The 27,256-nt window shown below is 43.1% G+C and overlaps 1 protein-coding gene across 1 annotated transcript in view; it reads right to left on the bottom strand.

The window, feature by feature from the left end:
* CORIN (corin, serine peptidase) overlaps nucleotides 1–27,256 on the bottom strand; it is a 365,126-nt gene that overhangs the window by 22,173 nt on the left and 315,697 nt on the right. Inside the window, exons 17-19 of the mRNA XM_073608485.1 lie at nucleotides 20,915–21,037; nucleotides 15,045–15,094; nucleotides 3,299–3,473 (exon numbers count right to left, since the gene is read on the bottom strand). Of these exons, the coding sequence (XP_073464586.1) occupies nucleotides 3,299–3,473; nucleotides 15,045–15,094; nucleotides 20,915–21,037 (348 nt within the window). The remainder of the gene's footprint in view (nucleotides 1–3,298; nucleotides 3,474–15,044; nucleotides 15,095–20,914; nucleotides 21,038–27,256) is intronic.

Raw genomic sequence — 27,256 nt, 5'->3', positions numbered from 1 at the left:
AAGGGACTGTATTGGACAGGTGATGAGCAGTGCCTGGTTTTCTCCACACACACCACTTAGAATTAAGGCCAAAAAGTTCTATCTTAGTCTCATCAGACAAAAGAATCTTATTTCTCACCATCTTGGAGTCCTTCAGGTGTTTTTTAACTCCATGCGGGCTTTCATGTGACTTGCACTGAGGAGAGGCTTCCGTCAGGCCACTCTGCCATAAAGTCCCAACTGGTGGAGGTCTGCAGTGATGGTTGACTTTCTACAACTTTCTCCCATCTCCCGACTGCATCTCTGGAGCTCAGCCACAGTGATCTTTGGGTTCTTCTTTACCTCTCTGACCAAGGCTCTTCTCCCCCGATAGCTCAGTTTGGTCGGATGGCCAGCTCTAGGAAGGGTTCTGGTCGTCCCAAACATCTTCCATTTAAGGATTATGGAGGCCACTGTGCTCTTAGGAACCTTAAGTGCAGCAGAATTTTTTTTTGGAACCTTGGCCAGATCTGTGCCTTGCCACAATTCTGTCTCTGAGCTCTTCAGGCAGTTCCTTTGACCTCATTATTCTCATTTGCTCTGACATGCACTGTGAGCTGTAAGATCTTGTATAGACAGGTGTGTGGCTTTCCTAATCAAGTCCAATCAGTATAATCAAACACAGCTGGACTCAAATGAAGGTGTAGAACCATCTCAAGGATGATCAGAAGAAATGGACAGCACCTGAGTTAAATATATCAGTGTCACAGCAAAGGGTCTGAATACTTAGGACCATGTGATATTTCAGTTTTTCTTTTTTAATAAATCTGCAAAAATGTCAACAATTCTGTGTTTTTCTGTCAATATGGGGTGCTGTGTGTACATTAATGAGGAAAAAAATGAACTTAAATGATTTTAGCAAATGGCTGCAATATAACAAAGAGTGAAAAATTTAAGGGGGTCTGAATACTTTCTGTCCCCACTGTATATATGTTTCCTGAATCAACATCCTTGTGATTCCCCATGGTGCCTTTTCCCCTGGGGCAACTGGTAATCAGAAGTTCCTCTGTTTGCTTTCCTGCTGTTCAGCCAACCAGTCTTGTGCCCACTCCTCATCATGACATCATGCTAGAATATGTCATCAGCCTGTGAGGACCCTCTGAAAACCCTGTTATGGACTCTTGGGCAGTGCCCACATCACCAGGAAGTTGTATAGGAACTGCATACTGGACTGCTACACAGTACTGACTAAAAGAAAAAAAAGAACTGGAACCTGGCATACCATATGACTAGAGTAATGGGTAGGTAATTGGGGCTTATAGGTACATTTTGTTATAAAAAAAATATAGACTAAAGTATAATAAAGTATAAGGCCCCTTTCACACTGGGCAGAACTGGTCAGTGGACTCCGCTAGCTCAACGGGAGATCGCTCCGTTGATCTCCGCTGAGCTGGCGGATGACAGGTCCCTCTCTGCTCACTGAGCAGGGAAGGACCTGTCAGAGCCTCACTTAATTCTATAGGGCAGTGGTTCTCAACTCTGGTCCTCAGGACCCACTAACAGGCCAGAATTTAGGTATTACCTTGGGGAGATGCAGACTAGAATACTGCAATCATTGAGCAGCAAATTATATCACCTGTGATGTATTTCAGTTATCCTGCAAACCTGGCCTGTTAGTGGGTCCCGAGGACAGAAGTTGAGAACCACTGCTATATGGAGATCGGAGGAAAACGGACAGCATGTCTGTTTTCATCAGATCCGATCCGCCAGACGGATGGTGAATGTATCGCCATACGTCTGTTTTGAGCGGATCGGATGGCAGATGGGTGTCAGCAGATACATCTTCGCTGACATCCGCCTGCCCATAGGAGTCAATGGATGGCCTGCTCAGATCCGCCTGAAAAACAGACAGGCAGATCCAAAAGGGCTTATCGTGTGAAAGGGGCCTAAATCGATAAAGTGGGGTGGAGTTAGGAAATGCGCTTTAAAGAGGTCACTCTCTCAATGGCCAAAACACTGCAGAATCTCAATTGCTAGTGAGGGAGTTGTGACTGAACAATATCTTAATGGTTTAGCTGGGAAGGCAAAGACACTCTAGGGGATGATGTGTGGACAAATTGTTAAACCTTACTGTGATATGGGCCTTACACAGGTTAACAATTATTGTAGCTGTGTGTCTATAGGATTATGTGAAAAACAAGCAATTTTAGTGGCCCCTAAACTCTTTTGGCTCAGTTCGCCGCAGCCAATGTGGCAACAGAGGGGGGGGGGCAGACAAGCAAAGCTTCCCTTTTTGGGTGGAGCTTCACTTTAAGTCCAAGTGGCAGACAGATGTGGCAGTGTATATACATTAATCCTTACAAGTAAATGCAACACTTACTGGTCTTTTCCACAAAGCAGAGCAAAAATAAATGAGGGAGCGTCAGACATAGTAACCATAGCAACCAGATTTCTGTTTACTAAGGAGAGGTGTATCATAAATGGATGTTGTGGGTTTCTGCACTTCACCTTCCCTGTTTGTTGTTTACCTTAATCCTTATACCTTCAGTCAAAACATTTTAGGTTTGAGTAAGGAAGGAAATAGTTGAAACTGCAGTGTGTGTCCCATTGGGGAGATTTTTGGATAACAGGCACGAAAGGCCCGTACACACAATACAATAATCGGATGGAAAAATTCGTACAACGAGCTGTCTGCTGATTTTCGGATCATTAGTACGTTGTTTTCGACAGCCGACTTCCCTTTTTTTGTCAGACAAAAGCTGGATGTGCAGACTATAAAATTTTTTTTGAATGTGAACTCAACGTCCGATATTCGTTTCATTAGTACGGTTTTCGTACAAAAAAATCATAAGAGCAAGACTACGTATGCTCAGAAACAAAAGAATACATACAAAACTATTCAACACATTACGTCACTTCTGACGTTGTGTTCTGTTGTACGAAAATGTTCGTATTGTGAGTAACCTCTTCACTTTTGACACGAGACTAGCATGCCACAAAAAACGGACGTTCTGTCGTCTGAAAATCAAATTGTGTGTACGAGGCTTTATCCAAAGCTTACATGCTGTTGTAAGTGGCGGACCTCTGAGCACTTTAAGCACTTTGAAAACTTATGTTCACTTCAAGAGGTGTTAGAGATGGTTTCTCTTCACTAACACATTGGATTCTTCTAACAAGCCTTTATCGTTTTACTGGACTTTTCACATATGCTTTACTGCTCCTATCATGGAGGTCTGTATTCACTTATTGTGGACTTTTTTACCTTATACTGATTGATCATTCATTCATATTCATATCATGCTCTAAAATGTTTGAAAATATAATTTAGCAACTTACTTACCCTTCAAAGCAGTGGGCAACAGTCAAAACCCATTTTTTCCCTATAAGAACACAGCCACAGATGTGCCCACTTGGTTCACTCTGTAGGGAACACTGCCAAGGCCATCGCCCAGGTCGGCTGGTTCTGCCACCAAGGATCCTCTTGCTCATTCTGGCTGCAGGGCGACGTCCACAGTCTGAAAAACACATTAAAGGATCATACCATTTTTGTCCTAGTGACTACTGTTAGCAGACAGAGAGTGATGGTAAATGCAGAATTTTCCAATTGTTCCAGTATCCAGCACTAAAAGAACACCTGTATTACTGTCATGCAGAGGAATCTTTGTCCGATGGTGCAAGAATAGTCCCTAGCTGGATACAGAGAGTGGTGTGGAAGCATGTGATCAGGTAAGTAAACACTGACCACTAATGTAGGGGCTCGGGGTATGGGGGATAACAGGACTGCCACAGACCAGCAAGGCAAGGTAGAGGCAGGTTAACAACACTTCAAATGACCAGCATTGCCAGGCTGTGGGGGTCACTGCCAATGACCAGCAATGCAAAGTGAGAGGGCTACCAGCACTGCCGCTGACTAGCAATGCGGGGGGGGGGGATTAACAGCAACACCCCTGACATGCAGTGCACACTGAGGTTACCAGCACTGCCAATAAACACCAGTGAATGAGGTGTTCCTGTTACTGTCAGTAAAGCCAATGCTGGGGGTTATTTTTGCAGCCATTGACATCAATGATGGGGCTGTTATTTGGTTCACTAACATCAATGCTGGAGATTATTACTGTGCCCACAGACATGTTGCAGTACTGCAGCCACTGTCACCAATGCTGTGGGTTATTACTCCAGCCAAAGACACCAATGATGGGACTTTTATTACAGCCACTGACACCAATGATAGAGCTTATTTTTCCCTCACTTTCTCTTTAGTGTGCTTTGCAATACATTGCAATAAATGCAGCAGGACTGAAACTGCAGTATCTTACAGTCCATTAATTTCAAAGGACCTGTATAACTCAACCTGATGCACCTCAACACATGCTAATGTGTGGCCCTCTGAGAGTGTCGGGGGGCACACTTGAAGTCCTATATAATTTTTAAGTTGCCCACAATGTATTGATGAAATAAATGCTCTGCGTTTTTTGCATACTTGTATACCAAGACTATATTTCTTTTTATTGACATTGTTATTTCATTCTTTATACTTTCTGAAAATACAACCTTCACATTTCTAGATGATATCCTAAAACTCATAAAACTTTCCAATTAGGCAGACCTATGCCATGCCACGTATATGGTAGCTTCTCACTCCCACCTAGGGCTGGACCCACCCTCCTGTACACTAATGTGTCTAAGGTCCTATTTAACATGAACGGCAATCAAAAGATGAATATGTGGTACTATAGAAGTGGATAGATTAACAAGAACCTTTGACCTACATGAGCAAAGCAACAGCTAACTTTATAAGGCATGCATCTATTGTGTATATATATTGGTTCCCTTTTTTCTACTTTATTCAGTTTCAGTTTCTTATTCAGTTTCTTTATTCAGTTTCTACTTTAGGCGTTCTCAGTTTCTATATTAACTAAATTAAAGTACTTTATAGCATGACAATAAACATACTACATTCAGTATACAAATTTAAGGGGTTTTAAAGGCTGGATTTTTTTTTATTATTAAAATTAAAAATAGGGTTTGGCTCCTGCTGCTTCCTCTCTGTCTTGTGAGAGCGGGGAGAGAGGAGAAAGCCGCTGCAAATGGGCACAGTACCAGATGAAGTGAGGGTTCAGATATATATTTAGTGGGGGAGGGTTACAAATACTGGAAAAAAAAATCATCTTACCGCAGGGACTGCAGTGGGGCAAAAAATGTTTTTCCTTTAGAACCACTTTAATATATGTTACATATACGAGTTTACAGCTTCAGGCGTTTTTGTTTAACCAATAGAAAGCACTAGGGGGAGGAGAGGGAGGGGAAATTAGTGGTGGAGAGCTGCTACAGTGCCTTGAAAAAGTATTCATACCCGTTGACATTTTCCACATTTTGTCTTGCTCCAACCAAAAATGTAAAACGGAAAATTTATCAAATACTGTAATTTTCCTCCATGGTAGCCTACGTGTGGGTTAACCCTGCCTCCTCTCCAATGCTATAGGACCCCACTCCCATAAATTTGAGCTCACCGCTAGAGACTGCGCTCCGTAATTAGCCAACTCTTGACCAACGGGTGGGACCTTCGCCTGCCATGGAGTCCATCAGGAAAGGAAAATTACGGTAAGTATTTGATAATATATTTCCCGTCTTCTTGACAGACTCCATGGGAGTGGGAAATAACTAGCCAGTCCACACGGGGTATGCTGATCAAAGAAAAATTTAATGTAACCTATCAACCGACAGGATTCTTAAAGCAAAGTTCACATAAGATAGAGCAGCAGGCTCTAAACAGTAATGTGACATAAAGTTATTAATGGAGGCCAATGAGGCCACTTTGCAGATGACGTCTGGAGCCACATGCCAGGCTACTGCCCACTAAGCCGCCATACCCCTGGTAGAATGTGCTGTCACCACCTCTGGAGAAGCCAAGCCCTTAGCCCTATAAGCCTGCTGAATGGACTGGACAATCCAGGCCGCAATCGTTCTGGTCAAAGCTCGCTTCCCTTTATTACTGCCAGAGTGCAAGACAAACAAGTAGTCAGAGCGTCTAAAGGAGGAAGTAGCTTGCAGGTATTCCTTCAATAATTCACCTACATCCAGAGGATGTGTATTGGTGGACCCTTGGGCCCTAAATGTAGGTAGGACAATTTCTCGGTTTTCATGGGACACTGAGGTGACTTTCGTGTTTGACCTGAGCATAGGGATGAGGACCATCTGGTCCGGAAAGAAAGTCAGAAATGGTTCTTCATGACCCAAGTACCCGATCTCAGAGACCCTTTTGGCTGAAGTGACGGCAACTAGGAAAGCAACTTTTGCAGAAAGGTCTTTGACAGAAAGAGGAGAAGGACCCAGAGGTACTGGAGACAGACAGTGAGTCAAGCACAAGGGGAAGAACCCTTTTGGGGAATCTCGGTCTTCTTTGGGGCCTTACTCTAGCTGTCCCACAGAAGAACTGCTGTATTAGAGGATGAACGGCCCATGATGTTCCAGAGAAGGCTGACAAGGCCGAGACTTGGACCCTTAGGGAGATGATGGATAGAGACAGATCTAGGCCGGATTGGAGGAAACTCAGGATATCCTGAACTCCTGGATCTCTAAACGTTCTGCCCGTAGAGGATGAGAATCCTACTTAGCCCATATTCTTTCATAAACCTTATTGGTGCTTGCCTTTCTCAAGCTCATGAGGGTGGAAATCACTCTTTAAGCGCACCGGAAAGATTCCAGCCTCTCCCTCTCAAGAACCAGACCATCAGTCTCAGTATCTCCGGGCAAGGGTGCAGGACTGCCCCCTGAGAGAGAAGTTCTGGCCGGAGAGGGAAAGGTACTGGGTCCCAGAAGCTGAGCTGGATCAGGAGGGGTAACCATGGCCTGTTTGGCCAGTAAGGTGCTATCACCACCACTTCGACCGCTTCCATTTGGAGTCTCCGAAGAAACTTAAAGATGATCGGGAGCAGGAGAAAGGCATATGCCCTGTTGAAGTTCCACTGATCCAACAGAACATCCACTTCGAAGGCCTGGCTGCAATGATTTCAAGTGTAATACTTCTTGATTTTGAAGTTGCAGGGGGATGCTAATAGGTTCACTTCGGTAATGACTCCCAAAGACAGAATCCATTCGAACATCTGCACATGAAGAGACCACTCGTTGTTGTCCAACTGTGTGTGAGACAGGAAGTCCGCTTGGACGTTCTGTACTCCGGGAACAAAAATCACTGAAATATTGGCCAGGTTTTTCTGAGCCCAGGACATAATGGGCCCGACTTCTTGGAGCAGGGTGGTACTCTGGGTGCCCCTTTGCCTCTTCACATAGGAAACCGCCGTGGTGTTGTACATTTTTAGTAAAACCGACTCCCCTTTGAGGAGAAGAGAGAAAGACTGGAGGGCACACCAGGCTGCCCATAGTTCCAGAACGTTTGAGCCAGGGTTGTGAAGATGGGCATCCCACTTGCCTTGAGCAAGTTCTGACCTGCAAAGGGCTCCCCAACTGGCACCGCTGGCATCGGTCGTGACCGTGACCCATGAGACAGGGGCAATAGAGTGACAGGTGAGCAGATTTCTGTGCTGGAGCCACCAGAAGAGACAGTTCCTCATCGCTGAGGATATGTGAATGATTGACGTCCCCTGAATTCCACTGATGAAGGAACCCTGTTTGAAAAGGGTGTAACCTCCACAGAGCGCATTTGACCATGTGGGTCATAGAGACCATCGTGCCAATGATTCTTAGGCACTGTGAGGCCTTTAGGCGTAAGGAGCTCAGAGCCCGTGAGATTCTTCCTCGGATGATTAGGATCTTGTCCAGTGGGAGAGAGATGGTGTTTTTCACCGTGTCAAACTGGTCCCCTAAGTTTACCAGGGGTTGGGCTGGTTCCAGGTGCATTTTTTCCAAATTTAGGAGCCACCCAAATTCGGACAGTGTGGAGATAACTTGCTCCCTGTGGATCAACAGCCACTCCTTGTCCTGGGACAGTAAGAGGAGGTCGTCGAGATAGTGGTACAAGCATATCCCTTTGTTCTGTTGAGGGCCACCATGGCCAGAAGAACTTTCGAAAAGACTCGGAGTGAGGTTCCAACTAATCCACATAGTACAATAACCTCTGCTTCTTTTCTTCTGACCGTGGTAGCAGGGTGGAAATAAATCTTGGGGTAGGGGTACTGACAAAGGACCATGTTTGGCCTGTGGAGACCGTCTTGATGGTCCAGTAATTCAAGATTGAGGCCACCAATATTTGCTGGAAGAGAACCAGGCATGCCCCCACCCAACCCGCCTAGGCGAGCCAAATCTCAAAATGAGCCGGCTCTCGTCCGCTGGACGCCTGGCTTTTAGCAGATTTTTGGAAGGATGTCTGACCTCTGCTCCAATTTCTTCTGAAATCCCAGCCGGGCCTGTAGGAGCGTGCTTCCCTTGAACGATCAGTACTGCGTCTTTTACGCTGGGGCCTCTTCTGACCAAAGAAACACCTATCCTGGGATAGGAAGCCCGACTTCCCACCCGTGGCCCGGGCTATAGCGCTATCCAGCCTGTTGCCAAACAAAGAGGGCCCTTCAAAGGGAATCCTACACCAGGCCTGCTTAGATGCTGGATCGCCAAGCCAAGGACGCAACTATAAGGCCCGCTTAGCCATGACCGAGGATAGCATAGTCCAGGCCAACAGCTGTTGCCAGCTTCAATTCCTGAACTGCGGAGCCCCTGGCCAGATCTTCTGAGACACCTCTGAGTACAGAGTCCACATTCTCTGTCCAGGCTTCCATAGCCTTGGACATTGCTGCGAGGGCCAAGGCGGGTTTGCAAGCCATACCAGCTAACCCGTAAATTCTTTTGAAACTTGGTCTATTCTCCTCTCAAGCCCGTCCTTGAAACATACGTCATCTTCTATGGGAAGAGTGACGTGTTTAGCCAGTCGCATCAGTGCTGCGTCTACAAGGGGAGCGTTTTCCAGATGTTTCACTTCCTCTGCCTTGAAGGGGTATAATCTGAAAGTTTTGCTTGACATAGAAGTCTTATCTAACTTGCTCCACTCCTCATCAATATCCTTTAATTCAGAAAGAAGCGGAAAATTGGAACGTTCCTTTCCCAGATGTTTAAAGAACTTCCTCTGCTTAGCTAGAGGAGTGGAAGGATCTTCCCACTTGAGGGCCTCCTTGACTGCTTTAATTAGTGGAGAAACCAGGGTGAAGTCGAAGGCACCGACAAATTCGTCTCCCTCCAATTAGTTGTCTGAAGTGCTGGGGGAAGCATTATAAGGCTGGAATGGGCCCGGATCCTCCTGGGCCTCATCAGCCACGGAGCCAGATAGAGTGGTGGACTGGCTCTGCATGTGGGTTGTACTCCATTCTTTTAGGGACTGCTGCACCACACGCTTAACAAGAGACTCCATCTATTGGTTCTCCATCTCTTTCTCCCCAACCGCCCGGGCATAACCCAGATCACAGAGTGACTTGCCCTCCGGGACTCGTGTCCCACATCCCCAGCAGGCTCTGTGATCAGAGCAGCTGTCATGGCGGTGGGTGTGGTGTCTGGAGGAGAAATGGGAACATCTCCTCTGTTGATGGGTCCTAGACGGAGAGTCACGTCTGGACCTAGATGAGGAAGTTTGACGTTGCAGCCTGGCAAGGTCCCTGTTGTCCTGGACAATAAACTGGTGATCCGACCTGGAAGGGCTAAAAAGGAGAAGGGCAGAAAACACATCATGTTAGGGAATACAACCATCCCACGTGAACCTGGCCCCCTCCCCTCACACACTCCATGTACCTAGAGTGTGAGGGCTGGCCGCACGGAGGCGGTGACTTGTCCATGGCACCCTGGTCGGACAATTGGTGATGATCCTGCAGCTTATAGGAACACACGAACGTCCTGGGAGAAAAAGAGCAAATTGCATGTAGCTTGCCCTTGAAGAGCCATCTCCGCCCCCCCTCACCCTACACCATAAACCCCCAGGCCGGCTTACCTTACCCTGGGAACCCTGGTGCATGGAGGAGCTGTTGCAAGGTGCCCACAGTGATCCCCAGTGTGACAGGAGCTCACAGGGATTTAAATATCCCCGCCAAAATGACGTCACTGCCACGTCTAGCATGCCTGCGCGACCGCCGAGACCCCGGTGGTACTGCGCATGCGCAAAACCAAGCTGCGGTTTTTTCCAAAAATTGTGCATGCGCAGAAGCGCACCGGAGCCACGACCCAGAAGAGGGAGCCGTGTCCTGGAACACAGCACCAAAAAGGGGAGGGAAGGGGAAAAGGGGAGACAAAGCATAAAAACAAACACTTGCTGCCATGGAAGAACCTTCAGACCTGCCAGCCTATCCGCGCCTGGGCAAAGAGAGGCCATCCCCACCACTGGACATAGAGGCCTGGAGACACACACCCGCCCATGGCTGGGCCCTGGGCTATCCTGACACCGTTAGAAGGTATGCCCAGCATTAACCTTGATCGATTGGACGTCCATAAACGTAAGTACATTGTTTGTAGGTCCAATGAGGAGGACAAAAAAGGAACACAGTCTCTAGCGGTGAGCTCAAATTTATGGGAGTAGGGTCATATAGCATTGGAGAGGAGGCGGGGTTAACCCACGCATAGGCTGCCATGGAGTCTGTCAGGAAATGTATTTTATTGGGATTTTATGTGATAGACCAACACAAAGAGCACATACGGTGCCTTGAAAAAGTATTCATACCCCTTGAAATTTTCTTTGTCATGTTACAGCTGTTGCAGAACTACCCCATGAGGCATAGCAAGACCCTGACAGCCACAAGCATGACACACAGAGGCAGAGGCATGATGGGACTTGTAGTTTTGCAACAACTGGAGGTCCGCTAACTGCATATCCCTGTGATAGACCAACAAAAAGTGGCACATAATTGTGGAAGGAAAATGATAAATGGTTTTCAAATTTTTTTACAAATAAATATGTGAAAAGTGTGGCGTGCATTTGTATTCAGCCCTCCTGAGTCAATACTTGTAGAACCACTTTTCACTGTAATAACTTCTGAAGGCAACTGGTTCCACTAGATTTTAGTTAGGGGTATCAGAGTAAAGGGGGCTGAATACAAATGCATGCCACACTTTTCAGATATGTATTTGTAAAAAATGATGAAAATCATTTATCATTTTCCTTCCACTTTACAATTACTGTTTGGACCTTGAAGAAGGGTTGCACACCCTGAAAGCTTGTCCTGCAAATTTGGATGTTAATGTAAATAAAAAAAGTATCATGGAAAGTGATCAATAAGTATTGGGAACTGAAATAATGTTACTGAGTATCCAATGTGGCTATCAATGCTGGAGTATTTTTCCAACATCCATTAAAGCCAAGGAAACCACCTGAATTAGTAGTGAAACATCTTCAACATTACAGAAGCCCTGTTCAATGTGACTAAATGCTACTAGCTGATTTCTGGCAGTATTTCCCAAGAAATAGGTATAACTTTACTGTTTTTGTACCAAAAAGGAACATTGTCTTAGCTGGGAAATAAAATGACAGTGGGACCTCTTATCAGCAATTGGGTAATCAGTTTTCTGATTTCTTGTTTTTTTTTGGAGAAATATCTGTTTGTATGTGGAAAACCTTGAACACACTTTACCCTATAGGCTCAATTTAGCAGAAAGCTCTTTAGTTTCAGAACAACCATAATTTTCAACAACAGTAGTCAATAAGAGAATAAAATAACAGCCAAGAGGATGAAAAGAACAATCCTTATGACAAATAACACCTGTGTTCTAACTTACTGAACTGACCCTAGTGTGCTAAGGAGAATGTACTGACTGCTGTGCAAATAAATAGCCTGGCCTCTATGTTCCCTTGGAGTGAAACATTAAACTCATTGGAAAGGTAATTTACAAACTCCAAGGAGACTAGAAGGGTAATATGATGTATATGCCTGTTACTAATCTCAGATAAATCAATAGTGAGTGCATTATTCCATCACAAGGTATAACCAGACTTTTCCACATAAAACTGACATGGCTCCAGGTTTATTTTCGTTTGATGCCCACTATAAATTATTAAAATCGGAGGGTATAACTTTCTTAGATACATTTAACAATAACAAAAAATATGTATTTCAAGACACCGTAATGCACCGTACACACGATCGGACATTCCGACAACAAAATCCATGGATTTTTTTCCGATGGATGTTGGCTCACTCGTCTTCCATACACATGGTCACACAAATCTTGTCGGAAATTCCTAATGTCAAGAACGCAGTGACGTACAACACGTATGACGAGCCGAGAAAAATGAAGTTCAATAGCCAGTGTGGCTCTTCTGCTTGATTCCGAGCATGCGTGGAACTTTGTGCGTCGGAATTGTGTACACACGATCGGAATTTACGACAACGGATTTTGTTGTGGGAAAATTTGAGATCCAGATCTCAAATTTTGTGTGACAGAAATGTCCGATGGAGCCTACACACGGTCGGAATTTCCTACAACAAGCTCCCATCGAACATTTTCCGTCGGAAAATCCGACCGTCTGTACGGGGCATTAGAGTGTTGGGTCTTTGGATGTAGCTAACAGCCCATATAACTTTCAGAATATATATATATATATATATAGATAGATATATATATCACATAGAATAATACCAGCTCAGTGGTGATGGGCTTTGACTTCTTTACCCCATGCACCCCAAAACAGTAGCATAGGAATGTGGGGTGATTATTCACAACTGAACTGCCCTTAGTTGCTATTCTCCGCCCCATAAAAAGGTAAAGAATGCATATATGTTCAACCAAGGCAAATATAGAGTAAAAATAGAGATGCATTGTAACAGAAATGTTTCCTGTTGTTTAATGAAGTAGCTAAAAATGACAGCGTGGGAATTACTGCATTGAAGTCTGCTAGAATCCCATGCTCTTCTTACTCAGATTCAGCCCCTGCTTCGCTAACTTTAATTTTAAGATACTACTAGAATAGCTTATAGTTTCTAAGTTAATATGAAATGTAAAGGGCACATGATACTAAAAATATCAGAATAGAGGAGCATTATCAAAAATTAATTGCCCATGGCACAAAAATAAGAATAAATGGTTACACCTCTGATTACAGGGTTCATATAATAGTTACTGTGCTGGTTAATGGAAAGTTCATGAGCAGGGTTTTCACTGTGCAACTGTACAATATTATTCCTAGCCATCATTGTTATGCATGCCTGGATTGGATCTACAAAATATGCAAGATTTTCTTAAAGATTGTCTCCATTAATCATCCAATAATTAATAAAACTTGCAGAGAATAAAAAGGTACAGATGTAACAAATGTATATCCTTGCAATTATTTGAGATGAGTTCTTCCTCAAGCTAGGCCTGATATCTGAGATAAATCTTCTTTAGGATTAACGCTGGATCTTAATTTTTGTTACTAAATTATAAAGACACATTTTGTTCTGTTATTATTATTGTTTTAGCACTGGATCCAGCCAATTCATTCTGATTAATGGATCTCATGTCAGACTAATTCATTTATTTAAAAGGCTTTTCAGTCAAGGGTTGCCTTTTCACAGTACCTGACCTGATTGTTACTGAAAAATGTCTGCTTTTTAAGTTTGATTTAAGTTCTATTTTCTCTTCCCTCTTCTGCATTAGATACTCCTGAATCACTCCTTCAAGAAGCAGCAGGCAACTGACCTCTGTTATGTCCTCTGAACATCATTCCGGGTGTAAATGGAGTAAGTTCATAACAGGCTGAAATTCTATAACTGCATGTCTAATGGACTGGTATAGTTATTGCTATTAAAGTGCTTCTTGGTTTCCTACAATATCATTATCATCATTATCTAGTGGTTTGAACACAATAACATGTATCTCTGCCGAAGAAATGTGATAGGGTAGGGGGGTGTCCCTACATATTAACAGTTTCACTGACCAGCAAGCATTGAACTACTTGGGTTATTTTTAATATTACAATGATGCAACAGTGTAACTAGCAAACAAGACCAAAATGTTATAATCAGGACCAACACGTAAATGACTAAAAATAGTTTTGTTAGGTAAAAATAATTCTTACTGTAAATAAATATTATATTATATAGACCCAGCATATGGAGATTTATGCTGCTTTTCAGAAGTCTTCAAGTTTTCTTCCCACCTCCAGTTGTAAAAAACCTGTTTAACAGAGCTCAATAGCTCAAGATGAAATGTACACACACAAGTGAATGAGGCAGAGCAGTGACTTGTCCCCCCCCCCTCCCTTCTTCCTTATAACTGTGTCTAAGCTTTCAACTGGAAAGGGGAGGCTGAAGGTAAAATGCTTCTGTTGATTACAGGTGCCTGGATTGCAAATGCACGCAAAAACTGTAGCATAGACGCTGCTAAAATTAACTGTGTCTCTAATTTGCTTGATAAATGCCCTTCATAGTGCTCTGGAAATAGTTTGTCATATTATACTGTATTTTTACTTGCAAAACAAAGGGTCAAATTATAAAAAAACAACTGGTTTGCTGATCCTTCCTCTTTTTCCAGTTCCCCCCTCCCACTACATTGCTCCCATGCTGTTCATCAGATGTGACATCTGCTAGATGTATTTGTGTGCTTACTTTTTATAATAAAATTGTGCTACACCAGCGGCTGCTTGGTGCCTCTCTTCCCTTCCCTTTATTTTGTTACAGAACCTGCGTTCCCTGCCCTACTTGAGAAGGCAGCCTCGCATGAGCCCTGATTGTTAGCCAGTGACTGAGATGATCACTTTATTCCTAACCTCTGGTAATATATGATGCTATTTTAGCTGAGTACATTGAGACAATTGTCCCTTTGGTAACTTGTGCACAGTCTAGGGTAGCACAGACAAGGGTAGCGCCTAGTGTGTTTTTCTGTTTTGTTGTTTACAACCTTCACATTTAAGAATCGGTAGGGATGGGGGGTTTGCAGTGATTCCATAATTCCAAAAACGTGTCACCATAAATGTCAGGATGATGGGATTGTCTATCGGGTCAAACAAAATGTTGAGTAGCACTACAAAATGATCTGAATGACTGATATGCCAGACTGTCATTGGAAATAGGAAGGCTGGTCCCATGGCTTATACTTAGCAATAAGAAAAACAGTTCTATACAGCTAATGTTACTAGATGTTCACCTAAATGAGGTACATAAAACAACAATATGTTTATTTACCTTCCTTGGTGCATAGAAGTGAAATTTTGCTTCTACTTTCACACGGTTGCCTGGAAAGAAAAAGTAAGCTGTGTGGGTGACAGATATAATACGAGAAGATATCGTAACATCGTGGACAGGAGGTTTTATCTATAAAAGTTTATGAATTACAAGTTAGCAAACCTATATATAAAAGGCAAAAATGTTATTGGATTGAGGATTACAATATCAATACTCTAACAGAGAAAATTTGGAGATTATGAGGCTCGACTGAAACAAATATTTAATACTGGTTATATTAGTAGTGAAGGTTAATTAGTCATTTACAAGGATACATATTTAATCTTATTATTTTTTTTAACAATATTATCACTCCCATCATTGTACACACTCAGTACCATAAAATATCACAAAACAAAATTCTGCTTTTCTTGAAAAATTAAGATAACATACTGTATAATTGCTAAACAACTCAGTTTACATTGAAATGTTGTTAAAAGCAAGCTTAACTGCATAAAAATGTTTCCACCAAGACCTAAACTGCAGAACCAGTTGGAGATCCTTGTAAGGAACCAGACCCACCAATGTATCCAGCATTGACAGCATGACTGAAGCAGAGAAATCTTTGACTTAGCTCATATCCCAGTGTAAGACAGCAATTGTGTTTTGGGGTGTACCCTTGACAGTTGCTATAATTCTTTGCCCAGGAAATTAGTTACAAATATTACACTATTCTGGTGGGGATTCACTGTCTCAAAATAAAAATTACCTTTCAATTAAAGTTTATCTCCAGAGCTTTTTTGAATACAGTGGGGAAAGGTCTGACCCTCTGTCAAGTCTTTAATGCTAATGGATAAAGAAGGTGTCACACTATCCCTTCAAAATAATAGTGTCACTAATATAAACTCAATGTGAATCAACAACAAACAAATCAGTGAGGCTGATAAAAAACTAAACTGTGCAACAAATAAACATATCAGTGAATATAATGAAAAATAAACTGCATTAATTGTGTCAAACTGCAGTGTATAGAAGTGGAAAAACACTTATAAATGAACAAAAAAAGCCCTCGACGCGCTTTGTCACAACCAACCTCATCATGGGGCACAGGAGTTAGTTGCCGGCTGACAATGTTGGTTTTGATAAAACACATTAGATGGAGCTTAGCGGGGACACTCGGGTAAGTGGAGGTGTTTTTGACATGCTGTAAGTGCAGATTTTTAAAAAATTTTAGGTTTTTAATGTTGTCTGTATCCCCTTTAGGGAAGTTCACTCTGTTTGTCCTAAAGTCTATTGTCATCACGATATAAAGTGGGTAGGGATGAGCTTTAGGTTCAGGTCAGTGGAGAGTGTGACCCAAGCTCTAGCTGTTTGAGGTCCTCAAAACACACAATTTGATCTGTTCAGTCACCTGAACCCTGCTGCAGGTGGAGGTGATACATTTAGTGACAGTTTCACTACCATCACTAAATTAGTCACTTCCTGGCCCACCCACCAGTTTATTCCTCACACAAGCCAGATGGTGGTGCTGGCTGACCTGCAGCCTGTTGGCCATTTTTTGCTATTTAGCACTGCGCTACTTTAACTGGTAATTGCGCAGTCATGCAACACTGTACCCAAATTAAATTTATATCATTTTTTTCACAGAAATAGAGCTTTCTTTTGGTGGTATTTGATCACCACTGGGTTTTTTCTTATATAAATTCAAAAACTAAACATTTTGAAAAAAATACATATTTTTGACTTTCTGCTGTAAAATATATCCAATTAAAAAAAAATCTTCATAAATGTAGGCCAAAATGTATTCTGCTACATTACCAATAAGTGCATATTCATTGTTTTGTGAGAAAGTACCAGTACGTTGCTTTGCCTGTACGGGCTGCCTGTCCGCAGTATATTGCAGGCGGGTGGTCTGCAAGTAGTTCATTGTTTATGGCTATGCTGCGACCCTTTGGTCATTGTTTTATTTACACTCAATTTTCTATGAATCCTCCTCCTTATATGGTGTATCTTCCTTCCTACCTCATTGTGAGTTCCTGTATTATTCATGCACGGAGGCTCGGAAATAAATATTTTTTATTTGGGCCTTCAAACACTAATGTCATCAACTACTGGATCATATTGTTTGCCCCAGCTCGCCTGCACGCAATAAGGATATTTGTGGATGCCAAGTGTTTGGTGAGTTCAGTCACCCGATGAAGTCTGTTGACGGTGATTGACTCTGCTACATTCAGGCCAAGCATGGAGGTCTCAAGAGATAAGCCACTTTTACAATAACTGGAGTCCAAATAGGAGGACTGAGAAACTTTGGAATGGGCACCACAACCAACTAGCACTTTCATGATAGGGGCAAATTTTTGTAGGCTAAAAGAAAGTATATTATGGGAATTATGCTATGGTGCTGCATTGATTGGTGGGCATCAAGAAAAGTGGCTTTTTCTAAAGAACATATTTAATTAGGACACACATTTTCATATCTCTCAGCATCAGCTTCCTTTGCAACTCTTGGCATTCTGTTGTATGACATTTCAGAGCCCAAAGATTTCGGAGCTGGAAGATTTCCATTTGCCAGACCATGTCATTGGGAAGGAGCACACCTGGACAGAGCAAGGTCAGGACAGAGACGGGAAACAAGGGTAGCATGGAGCAAAGTACTGGGAGCAGAGTACATGGAGCTGGTCACAGGAGCAGATCTTAAGAGCAGGTACAGGAGCAAGCATCAAGATCCGGCAGTGACAAAGCTCACAGGAAGAACATTAAAGCACTGAACTTCAGTCAAGGGTGGGATTATATACCTTCCAGCAGCCCACGTCAGGTGCAGCCAAATTACTTGGACAGCTCAGCTGGTGGGAGACACCCGCTTGTGGACACTGGAACAGCACCCTTTAACTCTGGGCACAACAGTGCCACCAGCAGGTGACCTAGGTAATGACACAAATCCTGAGAGCAGGTCTGTATGGATGCAGGTAGATACTGTATATAATGCCCAGCATGTGTCTCTGACCACTCACATCAATATCTGAATTGTAAAGTATCTGAACTCAGGGCCACCACCCCAACATATGCTAGAAGTGCTGGCCCAGTGGAGCAAATTCTACTATGCCTCTCAGCTTAGAAACACAACACTAGCAATTCAGAAAGATGTGAAAAACAGCAAAAATACATGAACAATCCTGATTATTCAAAAGAGCAGCATACTTCTCAGACAGCATTTCACAATCCTTAAAAGGGAGTTTTTCTGCTTTTCAGTGTTTGGTAGAATTAGCAGCAATAATGAACTGTGAAAAAATCACCTTATTAATACCAAACTTTACTCTTTTCTCTGCTGCTGTAATTTCTAGTTTTTATTTCTTTTTGCTTTGGGATGTTAGACAACAACATTAAAAAACCTCAGTTTGGAATTGTTTCTGCTAAATCATAAAAATAGCTTAGTGGAGCTGCCAGCATCGTATTAATTAAATACAGTACAAAAGTCCCCTTTCTACAAAAAAAAAAAAAAAAAAGAAGCATTTTGAGCATATTGTATAATGTAATATAAAACAGATCTACAAGGGTGTTCCCATCTTAAGTTAATTTCTAATATTTTATTTGGAAGGATCCACACTTCACTTAAAATCATCAAAATTGTAGTAATTATTATTCCTATGATTAAACAGAAATATTGCCCATGTTTAACTGATGCAATATAAAAGTTGTACACACTGGCAATAAGGCCAATTTAATTGTGTAGTTATGTGCATTCAGGGTCATAGCTAATTATGTTTTTTAAGACCTCACAATAACATTTTTACAATGATTTTAAACATGAATGGGGATTATAATAAAACTGCTGTAATGACTCAGGATTGTTATACAAGGGACACAATAGATTTTGATGACTAAAGCAAAGAGACATTACATTTCTTGCTAAAACATTTAACATGCCTACTTGCAGTAGAAATGCATGATTAGCACTCTGGAAAAAAAAATAGAGGCCTTTAGATACCTACTACCATGATAAAATAATATCTGTTTTCAGGTTTCTGAATGATGGCAAACAGTACTTACAAACTAGGTATAAAAATGAACGTTTTTCTACTTTAAAGTTTTACATTTTTCACCGTTGGCGGCTGAACAAAGCAGCTGGAGAACAAAACAAAGGTGTTCAAGTGCTTCTAGGGAGGTGATATGTAAACCAGTTGATTTACTTTGCATGGGAAAGGTACAGGATTACTTTAAAGCTGGCCATAGATGGGTTGAATTTCTTTCCATCCACAGCTGTTCCCATTTGTGAAAGTTTGATCTGATGATTAACTTCCCATGAACATTTGTTGGAAAATTTTTATTCAATCAATACTGCAACCAATCGGCTGCAACTTTGTATCAGTGTATTCTGACAGGGGAGGAATTCAGAATATCATAACATATTGGGAAGATTCCTTCATCCACCTCGCTTGTGTCGATGGGCTAATCCATGCAGTTTTTTTTTGGACCAGCCAAACTAACCCATGCATGGCCAAGGGTCTAGTGTCTATCAGTGCTCAGTAAAGTTATACTAAAGTCTTTTTTTTTGTTAAAAATAACAAACATGTTATACTTACCTGCTCTGTGCAGTGGTTTTGCACAGAGCAGCCGAGATCCTCCTCTCCTCGGGTCCCTCTTTGGTGCTTCTGGGCCCTACCTCCTGTTGAGTGCCCCCACAGAAAGCAGCTTTTTATGGAGGCACCCAAGCCGCAGCTCCGTGACCATTCAGACACGGAAGCTGCAGCCCGGCCCCACCCCCTCTCTCTCCTCATTGGCTCACTTTGATTGACAGCAGCAGGAGCCAATGGTGCTTCGGTGCCGTTTCAGCCAATGAGGAGGGAGAGTCCCAGACAGCCGAGTCTCTTGTGCAACATCGCTGGATCAAGATGGGGCTCAGGTAAGTATGCACACAGAAGGTTTTTTTATCTTAATGCTAAGAATTCATTAAGATAAAAAAAACCTTCTGACTTTACAACCACTTTAAGAACAATAACATTGTTTTTTATGCAAAATATAAAAAAGCAAGAAATTGATTTGGTTGATTTTCGTGGTCTAATAGTCTACGGGGCAATTCAAACTATAATATTTACTATCATGACCAGTTTTTTTAGAAGAAAAATCTGCAAATTTGTGCCCCACTGTTCTCTACTTATGCTGCTGGAATAAACTGGCACCACGATTTATAGCCTATAAGTTTCTTTCCAACCTACACTGAATGATAATGGTACATTTGTCAGCTTGTCCTCTGTATAGCCAGCTATGGTGTGGCTCACTGATAATTCTTATATTTGATGTAGTTGATCGAGCTACTATAGGCTGGGAATGTCCATTCTGTACAGATGGCGGGAAGGAATTTACTGAGCTATTTTGTTTTCATTGTGCACATTTCCACCTGGACAGGCAATCTCATAAAGGGACACATAATCTTTTTACAAGATCAATTCCCAGACACAAGTGTCTACCATTTCATGGATCATAAATGTTCTTGCCAGTGTGCACACCTCCTGCACCTACATGGTAGGACGCCATGCCAGATACTGTATACTGAATAGAGTATACATGCAGAGAAGGAAGCAGAAAATCTACAGGACTGCAACATGAGGTTTTGTATAAATAAGCTGAGGGAATAAAGTAATAGCATAATATACAATACTTCACAGAGTATGTACAGCACTCAATGTCTGTCTCTAACGCACTTTACAGTCATAGGTCCTCTCCGTACAAGAAAATATATACTTGGTTCAATTTGATCTGAACTGATGTACCAATTTTATCGATTGTTGCAGAAACCTATAGTGCAACTAGGCGCTTGATGGAAATTGGAACTAGAATATCAGTGCCATAAACTACCTGACACTGACATCATGATCAGTTTGCATATAACTTACCCTTTTATTAGTAGTTCATGAAAGGTTGATCCATTTTGTAGTTTCCAGTCAGACTTTAAATGCAGCCAGTCATTGTTCTTGTAGTGATGATAATCTGGTGTGACCACTGTCATTGATGGGCCCCTGACATAAGAAAAACAACCTGAATTATATCTCACAGCAGGTATAAAACATAAACTGTGAAGAAGTGGTTAGTTATCCAGTAGGGCTTTACACCCTACTACCCACATCTCTTATAAACCACGCGGTGACAGTATTCAAATCAAGGTTAGGAAAACAAGGAACTGTGTAAAAGATCCTGTCAACGGGGTGATGCCTTGGATGCCTAAGGTAGCAGGCTGCAGTGATAGAACCCTGGCTAGGTATCTACACAAATGTCTGGGGAAGCCAAAAATTTACAGCGGTCTCTTAAGATCACTTCAAGGGCTTATGCACACAGGGTGTTTGAATTTGTGCTCCGAACACCTTTTACTCCTGGCAGGAAAAAGCAGCTTAAAAATGAGCCAAAAGCCACTTAAAATGCGTTTAGGCGTGTCAAATGTGTGAGCGGTTTTGAGATTCGTTGTCCAGAATATTATTATTCTGGCCACTGGAATGAATGAATACTCAAGCGCTAATTGTATCTTGTGTTTAGGTGCATTTAGACGCAATAACACATTTAGGTGAGTGATTTTTTTCTATCCAAAAGCTCCTTCCCTGAACACTCTGGTGATGTTTTTTTTTTCCAGCCTGTGAACATTCCTCTTTTAGTATGCTTGTATAGTAAATGCATACGTGTGCATGGACACATAGACTAACATAGATGTGCTTTTGCAGGCAGGAAAAAAAAGAAAAAACACAAAACATTTATAAAAGTGGCATTTTAGCCCAGTGTGCACAAGCCCTAACACTTTGTAAATCGTCATACAATTTGCCATACTTTGTGTTGGCTAGTCAGGTTGTATGTTTTTTTATAGCACTACAAAGGAAATGACAGGTAGAACACATTACTTTTGAACACTTTTTAAACATGTACCTCAGAGCTGTGCCCTTTTTTTTTCCGTCTAAAAAGTGCATTAGGCACTATATTTAAATGGGTTTTACTCAAAATTGGAGAGTTATTGTTGATCACTGTTGCAGCTTTCCATTGTTATTTATATGTGTGTAGCGCTGACAACTTCTGTTTCTAGCCATGTGTGTTATACAGTACATAAGTTGTTATAGTGCCATCTCGTGGACAATTGAAAAGGTACAATACTTTTACGTTTCATGATTAAGTGAAGTGACATGGAAGTGATTGATTGTTTACTTCGGAACTTTAGCTGTGACCCACCCACAATGCTCCTGGACAAGAGGAGAACTGAACTGCATTGTAGGAAGATATAAAAGGGCTAGGAGCGGCCATCTTAGGTCTCTTGTTCCTGGGACGCGTGGCCTGCCAGCAGGACTCTGTGGGTGTGTGTGTCCCACAGGGTTGCGGCCTACTTTGAGAAGGAGCGGAGCAGCTGCAAGGATCCTGCCGTCGTATCACAGTGTGCTGGAGCAGCAGAAGTGATCGTTCCGGAGACCCGTGAGGAGGTAACCGAGGACTCCTGGTTGTTACTGGACGGAACAGTGTGACGGCGTGGTGGTGCCTCCAAACGGACTGAGAACTGCTGAAACGGAGACATCCATCTGCCTGGGTCCCGTGTGGTGAGAGGGTTAACACCCAGAAGTTTGTTTAATACTACACACACACTTAGAACTGTTACAGAGTGTTGCTGGGACTGATAGCCCCACAGAACAAGTTAAGTTGGAATACAGTACATCTGCATAGACTTCAGTATTCAAGAGCGGACACTAGATGTTTGTCCTCTTCATATGAGAACACTTAGTCAGTCTGCCGGATTATAACTGCCTTAGTGTATTACCTTACACTGCGCAACACCCAAGAGGAACCCCTTGTGGATTACAATTACAATTTCTTAGCTAGCGAAGACTGAAGACGTAAAGACTATTTTTTTTATTGCAGGGCTCTGCATTTATTTACCAAGTATAGTGACTTTACAGTTTAGAGCAGGGGGAGCTCCCTGGTATAGATATATACAATTAGGTATATTTGTGTATGTTACCAATTGTCATAACTATTTACTATACTATTGCACTACGTTGGTGTGAAAGTGTAGTCATTGTAATAACCCTTTATATAAATATACTACTTACTTAAAGAAAGAAGTTATTTCTGGTTATTATTGAAGTTTGTGTGCAGTGTTGTTATTTCTCCTGCAGGTGGAGCTACAGACACCCAGGTAGAGGTAAATATAAATATAAGTGTATATTGTGGGTTAAAGTCAATACTCATATCATTACAACACTGCACTACAGCTGTGCCAAGGGGATTGAACAATTTAAGAGGGGTAAAGAGATAAGAGGAAAGGCCCGCTTTAAGCCAGCAGCTCCACCGAGAGTTATTGCTACATGTGGGGGCTCGTCCGCGATAACTGTCACTCTGAAATCAAGCACCCCCTTAAGAACCATAGAATGGATCCCCCCACTGTGGCACAGTGGTGTGAGGCGGAAGGCACCCGCTCAGAAGCGAGCGTAGCCATGGAACTCTGGGGAGATATCTGGGAGAAAGAACACATTAACCGAGTGGTAAAGACACTATCCCCAGAACAAAGAGCCAAGGTGGTCGCAGTAAGACCCAATCATGAGACATTCCGCACCTATGCACTATTGGAGTTGAGGAAGGGAGTTCCGGAAAATTTCAAGGGTGCAAGTGTTGAACTAGCTGACAAGACCAAATTTTATCTGACCCACCCAAGGGAAGAAGGGGAGAATCTTGCCACCTTCCCCCAGATGAGTTCAGCAGAAATCAAGGTGCCATCACAGTCAGCACCGGCTGCAATTGAGCCAGAACTCATCACAGCCCTGGGAAATTTGGTGTCCCAATGTCAAAAAGGGAACCCAACATATTCAGGGACTGGGTACCGAAAACTGGGCATTTTCTCGGGCCAACGGCCTGCACCCAAAGGAGAAGACACCTTTGAAGAATGGTTGGAACAGACCACGCAGATGCTGGATGAGTGGGACATCCCTGAAACACAAAAGAAACAGCGGATTACTGAGAGTGTCAAAGGGCCTGCTTCCGAGGCCATTCGAAATTTAAAGCTCAGCAAACAGAACTGTGTAGCCCAAGACTACTTAGATATCCTGCAAGATGTGTTTGGATGTACTGAAAAGGTTTCTGACCTAATTTACCAATTAGAACACACCTATCAAGAAACTGGAGAGAAGTTGTCAGAATATATGAGACGGCTGGACAAGGTTATTCACCAGATATTACTGAAGAAGGGATTAGATCCTTGTAAGGTGGATGAAATTCGAGCCAAACAAGTCTTAAGGGGTGCCCAGCCTTTGGACCCCATCACCCTCCAGTTAAGAACTCGCCAAGATGGAGGCATACTGAAGTACCCAGATCTAATTCGGATTGTAAGGGAGGAAGAAGCTATCCTAGAAAGGAAAAAGGAGAACATTCAAGAACCAAAGCACACTGTTGGAGTATGAACAGTTAGCGTGATGGAGGATGATCCCCAGATTGAGCTTCTTAAGACTCAGGTGGCTCAGTTAATGGAAATGATGGCTTTGCTGACCACGAGACCCCCAAATCCGCCCAATGGAGGGACAAAAAATTTGAAGAGAGTATCAGACTCCACCTTCAGAAGCCGATCTGGACTTTATTTCAACTGTGGAGGTGTTGGACACCTTGGGAATGTGTGTCCAAGTCCAAGGGCAGCAGTACAACGTCAAAAGCTGGCAGAAAACTTCAAAGGGCCCCAGTGAAGGAGTCAGCTGGGCGCCCTGTAACTGTCGTCAACTCCAACGAAACCCAAGTTCCCAAAGTTTTGAGAGTAAGGGGAAAAATTAAGTTGAGTGAGCGTCCATGGAAGCGAGGAGTCAAGATGCGTTCTAGTAGGCAGAAGAAGCCGAATACTCAGGGTGAATTTCCCCGCAACTTAGTGGGACCCTCTCCGATTATCCCAATCCAGGTAGAAGGAATCTACGCTAAGGCACTATTGGATACCGGAGCTCAAGTGACCTTATTATACAAAGATTTCTACATGAAGCATCTCAAGCATCTGCCCCTGCAAAAGTTTGAAGAATTGGAGATATGGGGTCTAGGTACCCAGAACTTTCCTTATGAGGGATATATCCCTATCAAACTCACTTTTGACTCAAGTGTGGCTGGAAAGGCGGAGACTTTCGACACCCTGGCGGTTGTGTGTCCCTGACCCCCTGGGGCTCATAAAAGTTCCCTTATCATCGGAACGAATACTGATCTGGTCAGAAGACTCCTGACACCGCTTGTACAGAAGGAAAGTGCCCCGGCCATGAAGGTGCATCCCATGCTAACCCAAGTGTACAGGAATATAGTACACGAACAAAAGGCCCCACCAGAAGGGGTGGGAAAAGTTTGGCGTTTAGACCGAGGTGAAGAACTGCTACAACCGGGTGAAGTAGTATGCATGAGAGCCTCTGTCAAGTTGAGTTGGAGACAACCCGGTCCTTTCATTGTCTTGGAGACGGACACTCAGGAAGAAGATGTGGGTCTGGAGATACTCCCAAAAGTGTTATCTACTAAGGCACTTAAGAGAAGCAGGGGGAGAGTCTCAGTCAGTGTTCGGAATACAACAGCCTTGCCTGTGAAGATACCAGCAAGAATGCTACTTGGGCAGGCAAATCAAGCAACCCCAGTTTCGCCAAGAGATGTGAAAAGGGGGCAGAAGAGGAGATTCCCATAGAGAGTTTTTACCCGAAAAACACCTCCCTTACGCCTGCATGGATGGAGCGGGCCAAAGCCCAGCTCATGAGATGGAAAGAAGTTTTCTCAAAGAGCGAGTTTGATGTGGGGTATGCCAAGAGTGCAGAGCACAAGATCCGGTTGGAAGAAGACAAACCTTTTCGGGAAAGGGTCAGGAGGATCCCACTGGGAGATCTTGAAGACCTCCGAGAACAGCTGGCTGAGCTGAAAAGGACTGGGATTATCAAAGAGTCCAGGAGTCCATACGCCTCTCCGATAGTGGTGGTGAGGAAGAAAAATGGGTCACTCCGGCTGTGTATCGACTACAGGACTCTGAACCGATGGACCATTCCTGATCAATACACTACCCCCCGTATAGAAGATGCCCTACAGAGCCTGTCAGGGGCAAAGTGGTTCAGTGTATTAGATCTGAAGAGTGGCTATTATCAGATCCCCATGAGTCCTGAGGATAAGGAGAAGACTGCTTTCATCACCCCCGTGGGGTTCTATGAATTCAACCGGATGTCACAAAGTCTGTCTGGGGCCCCAGCAACTTTTCAACAGCTCATGGAGAAGACAGTAGGCGACATGAACTTGATTGAGGTCTTAGTATACTAAGACAATATCATTGTATTTGGCCGAACTGTTGAAGAACATGAAGAGCGACTGGAAAAGGTTCTAAAGAGACTACATGAAGAGGGTTTGAAACTTTCAATGGAGAAATATCAATCTTCAGTGAACTATCTGGGGCACATTGTGTCTGAAGAAGGGATAGCAACTGACCCTGAGAAATTGGAAGCTGTTACCTCTTGGCCAAGGCCCACGAATGTGACTGAGCTCAGGTCATTCCTAGGATTCTGCTCCTACTACCGGAGGTTCGTGGAAGGGTTCGCAAAGATAGCCCACCCACTTACAGAACTACTGAAGAATCAGGAAGAGGCTGATGTGGATTCGGAGAAACCTGGGAGACAAAAAAGAAGGGCCCCGGAAGAAAAGGGAATCTATCTTGGATCAGTGGACTCAAGAATGTGAAGAGACATTCAGTCAATTGAAGAAAAGTCTTACAACTGCTCCAGTGTTAGCATGTGGATGCCAGCCGAGATGGGCTGGGTGGATTACTCTATCAGGATCATAATGGACATTTAAGGCCTGTTGCTTATGTGAGCCAGAGCCTGTCTCCTGCTCAGAAGAACTACCCAACTCGTAAACTTGAGTTTCTGGCCTTGAAGTGGGTTGTGGTAGACAAGCTGAGAGATTATCTGTATCTGTAGTTAAAACAGATAACATTCCCCTCACATACTTATTCACCACCGCAAAATTGAATGCCACAGGCCATAGGTGGTTGGCTGCTCTCTCAACATTCTCCTTCAGCCTGAAATATAGACCGGGAGTGGGCAACAGAGATGCAGATGCGCTGTCAAGAAGACCCCACAGTCCCTTGAGCTCCCAAGAGGATTGGACTCAACTTGCCCCCGAAGGGGTAAGAGCCCTTTGTGAAGGAGCAGTTAAGCAGGAGAAAGGTGGAGCCAGAGCTGAAGAGATTGGAGTGACTACAGCAGGAGTACCCAGGTATTACTGTAATG

The sequence above is a fragment of the Aquarana catesbeiana genome, linkage group LG01, assembly GCF_042186555.1.
Source record: "Aquarana catesbeiana isolate 2022-GZ linkage group LG01, ASM4218655v1, whole genome shotgun sequence".
Taxonomy (NCBI): Eukaryota; Metazoa; Chordata; class Amphibia; order Anura; family Ranidae; genus Aquarana; species Aquarana catesbeiana.
The sequence above is the reverse complement of the archived record's forward strand: the minus strand, read 5'-3'. Positions and strand labels throughout refer to the sequence as shown.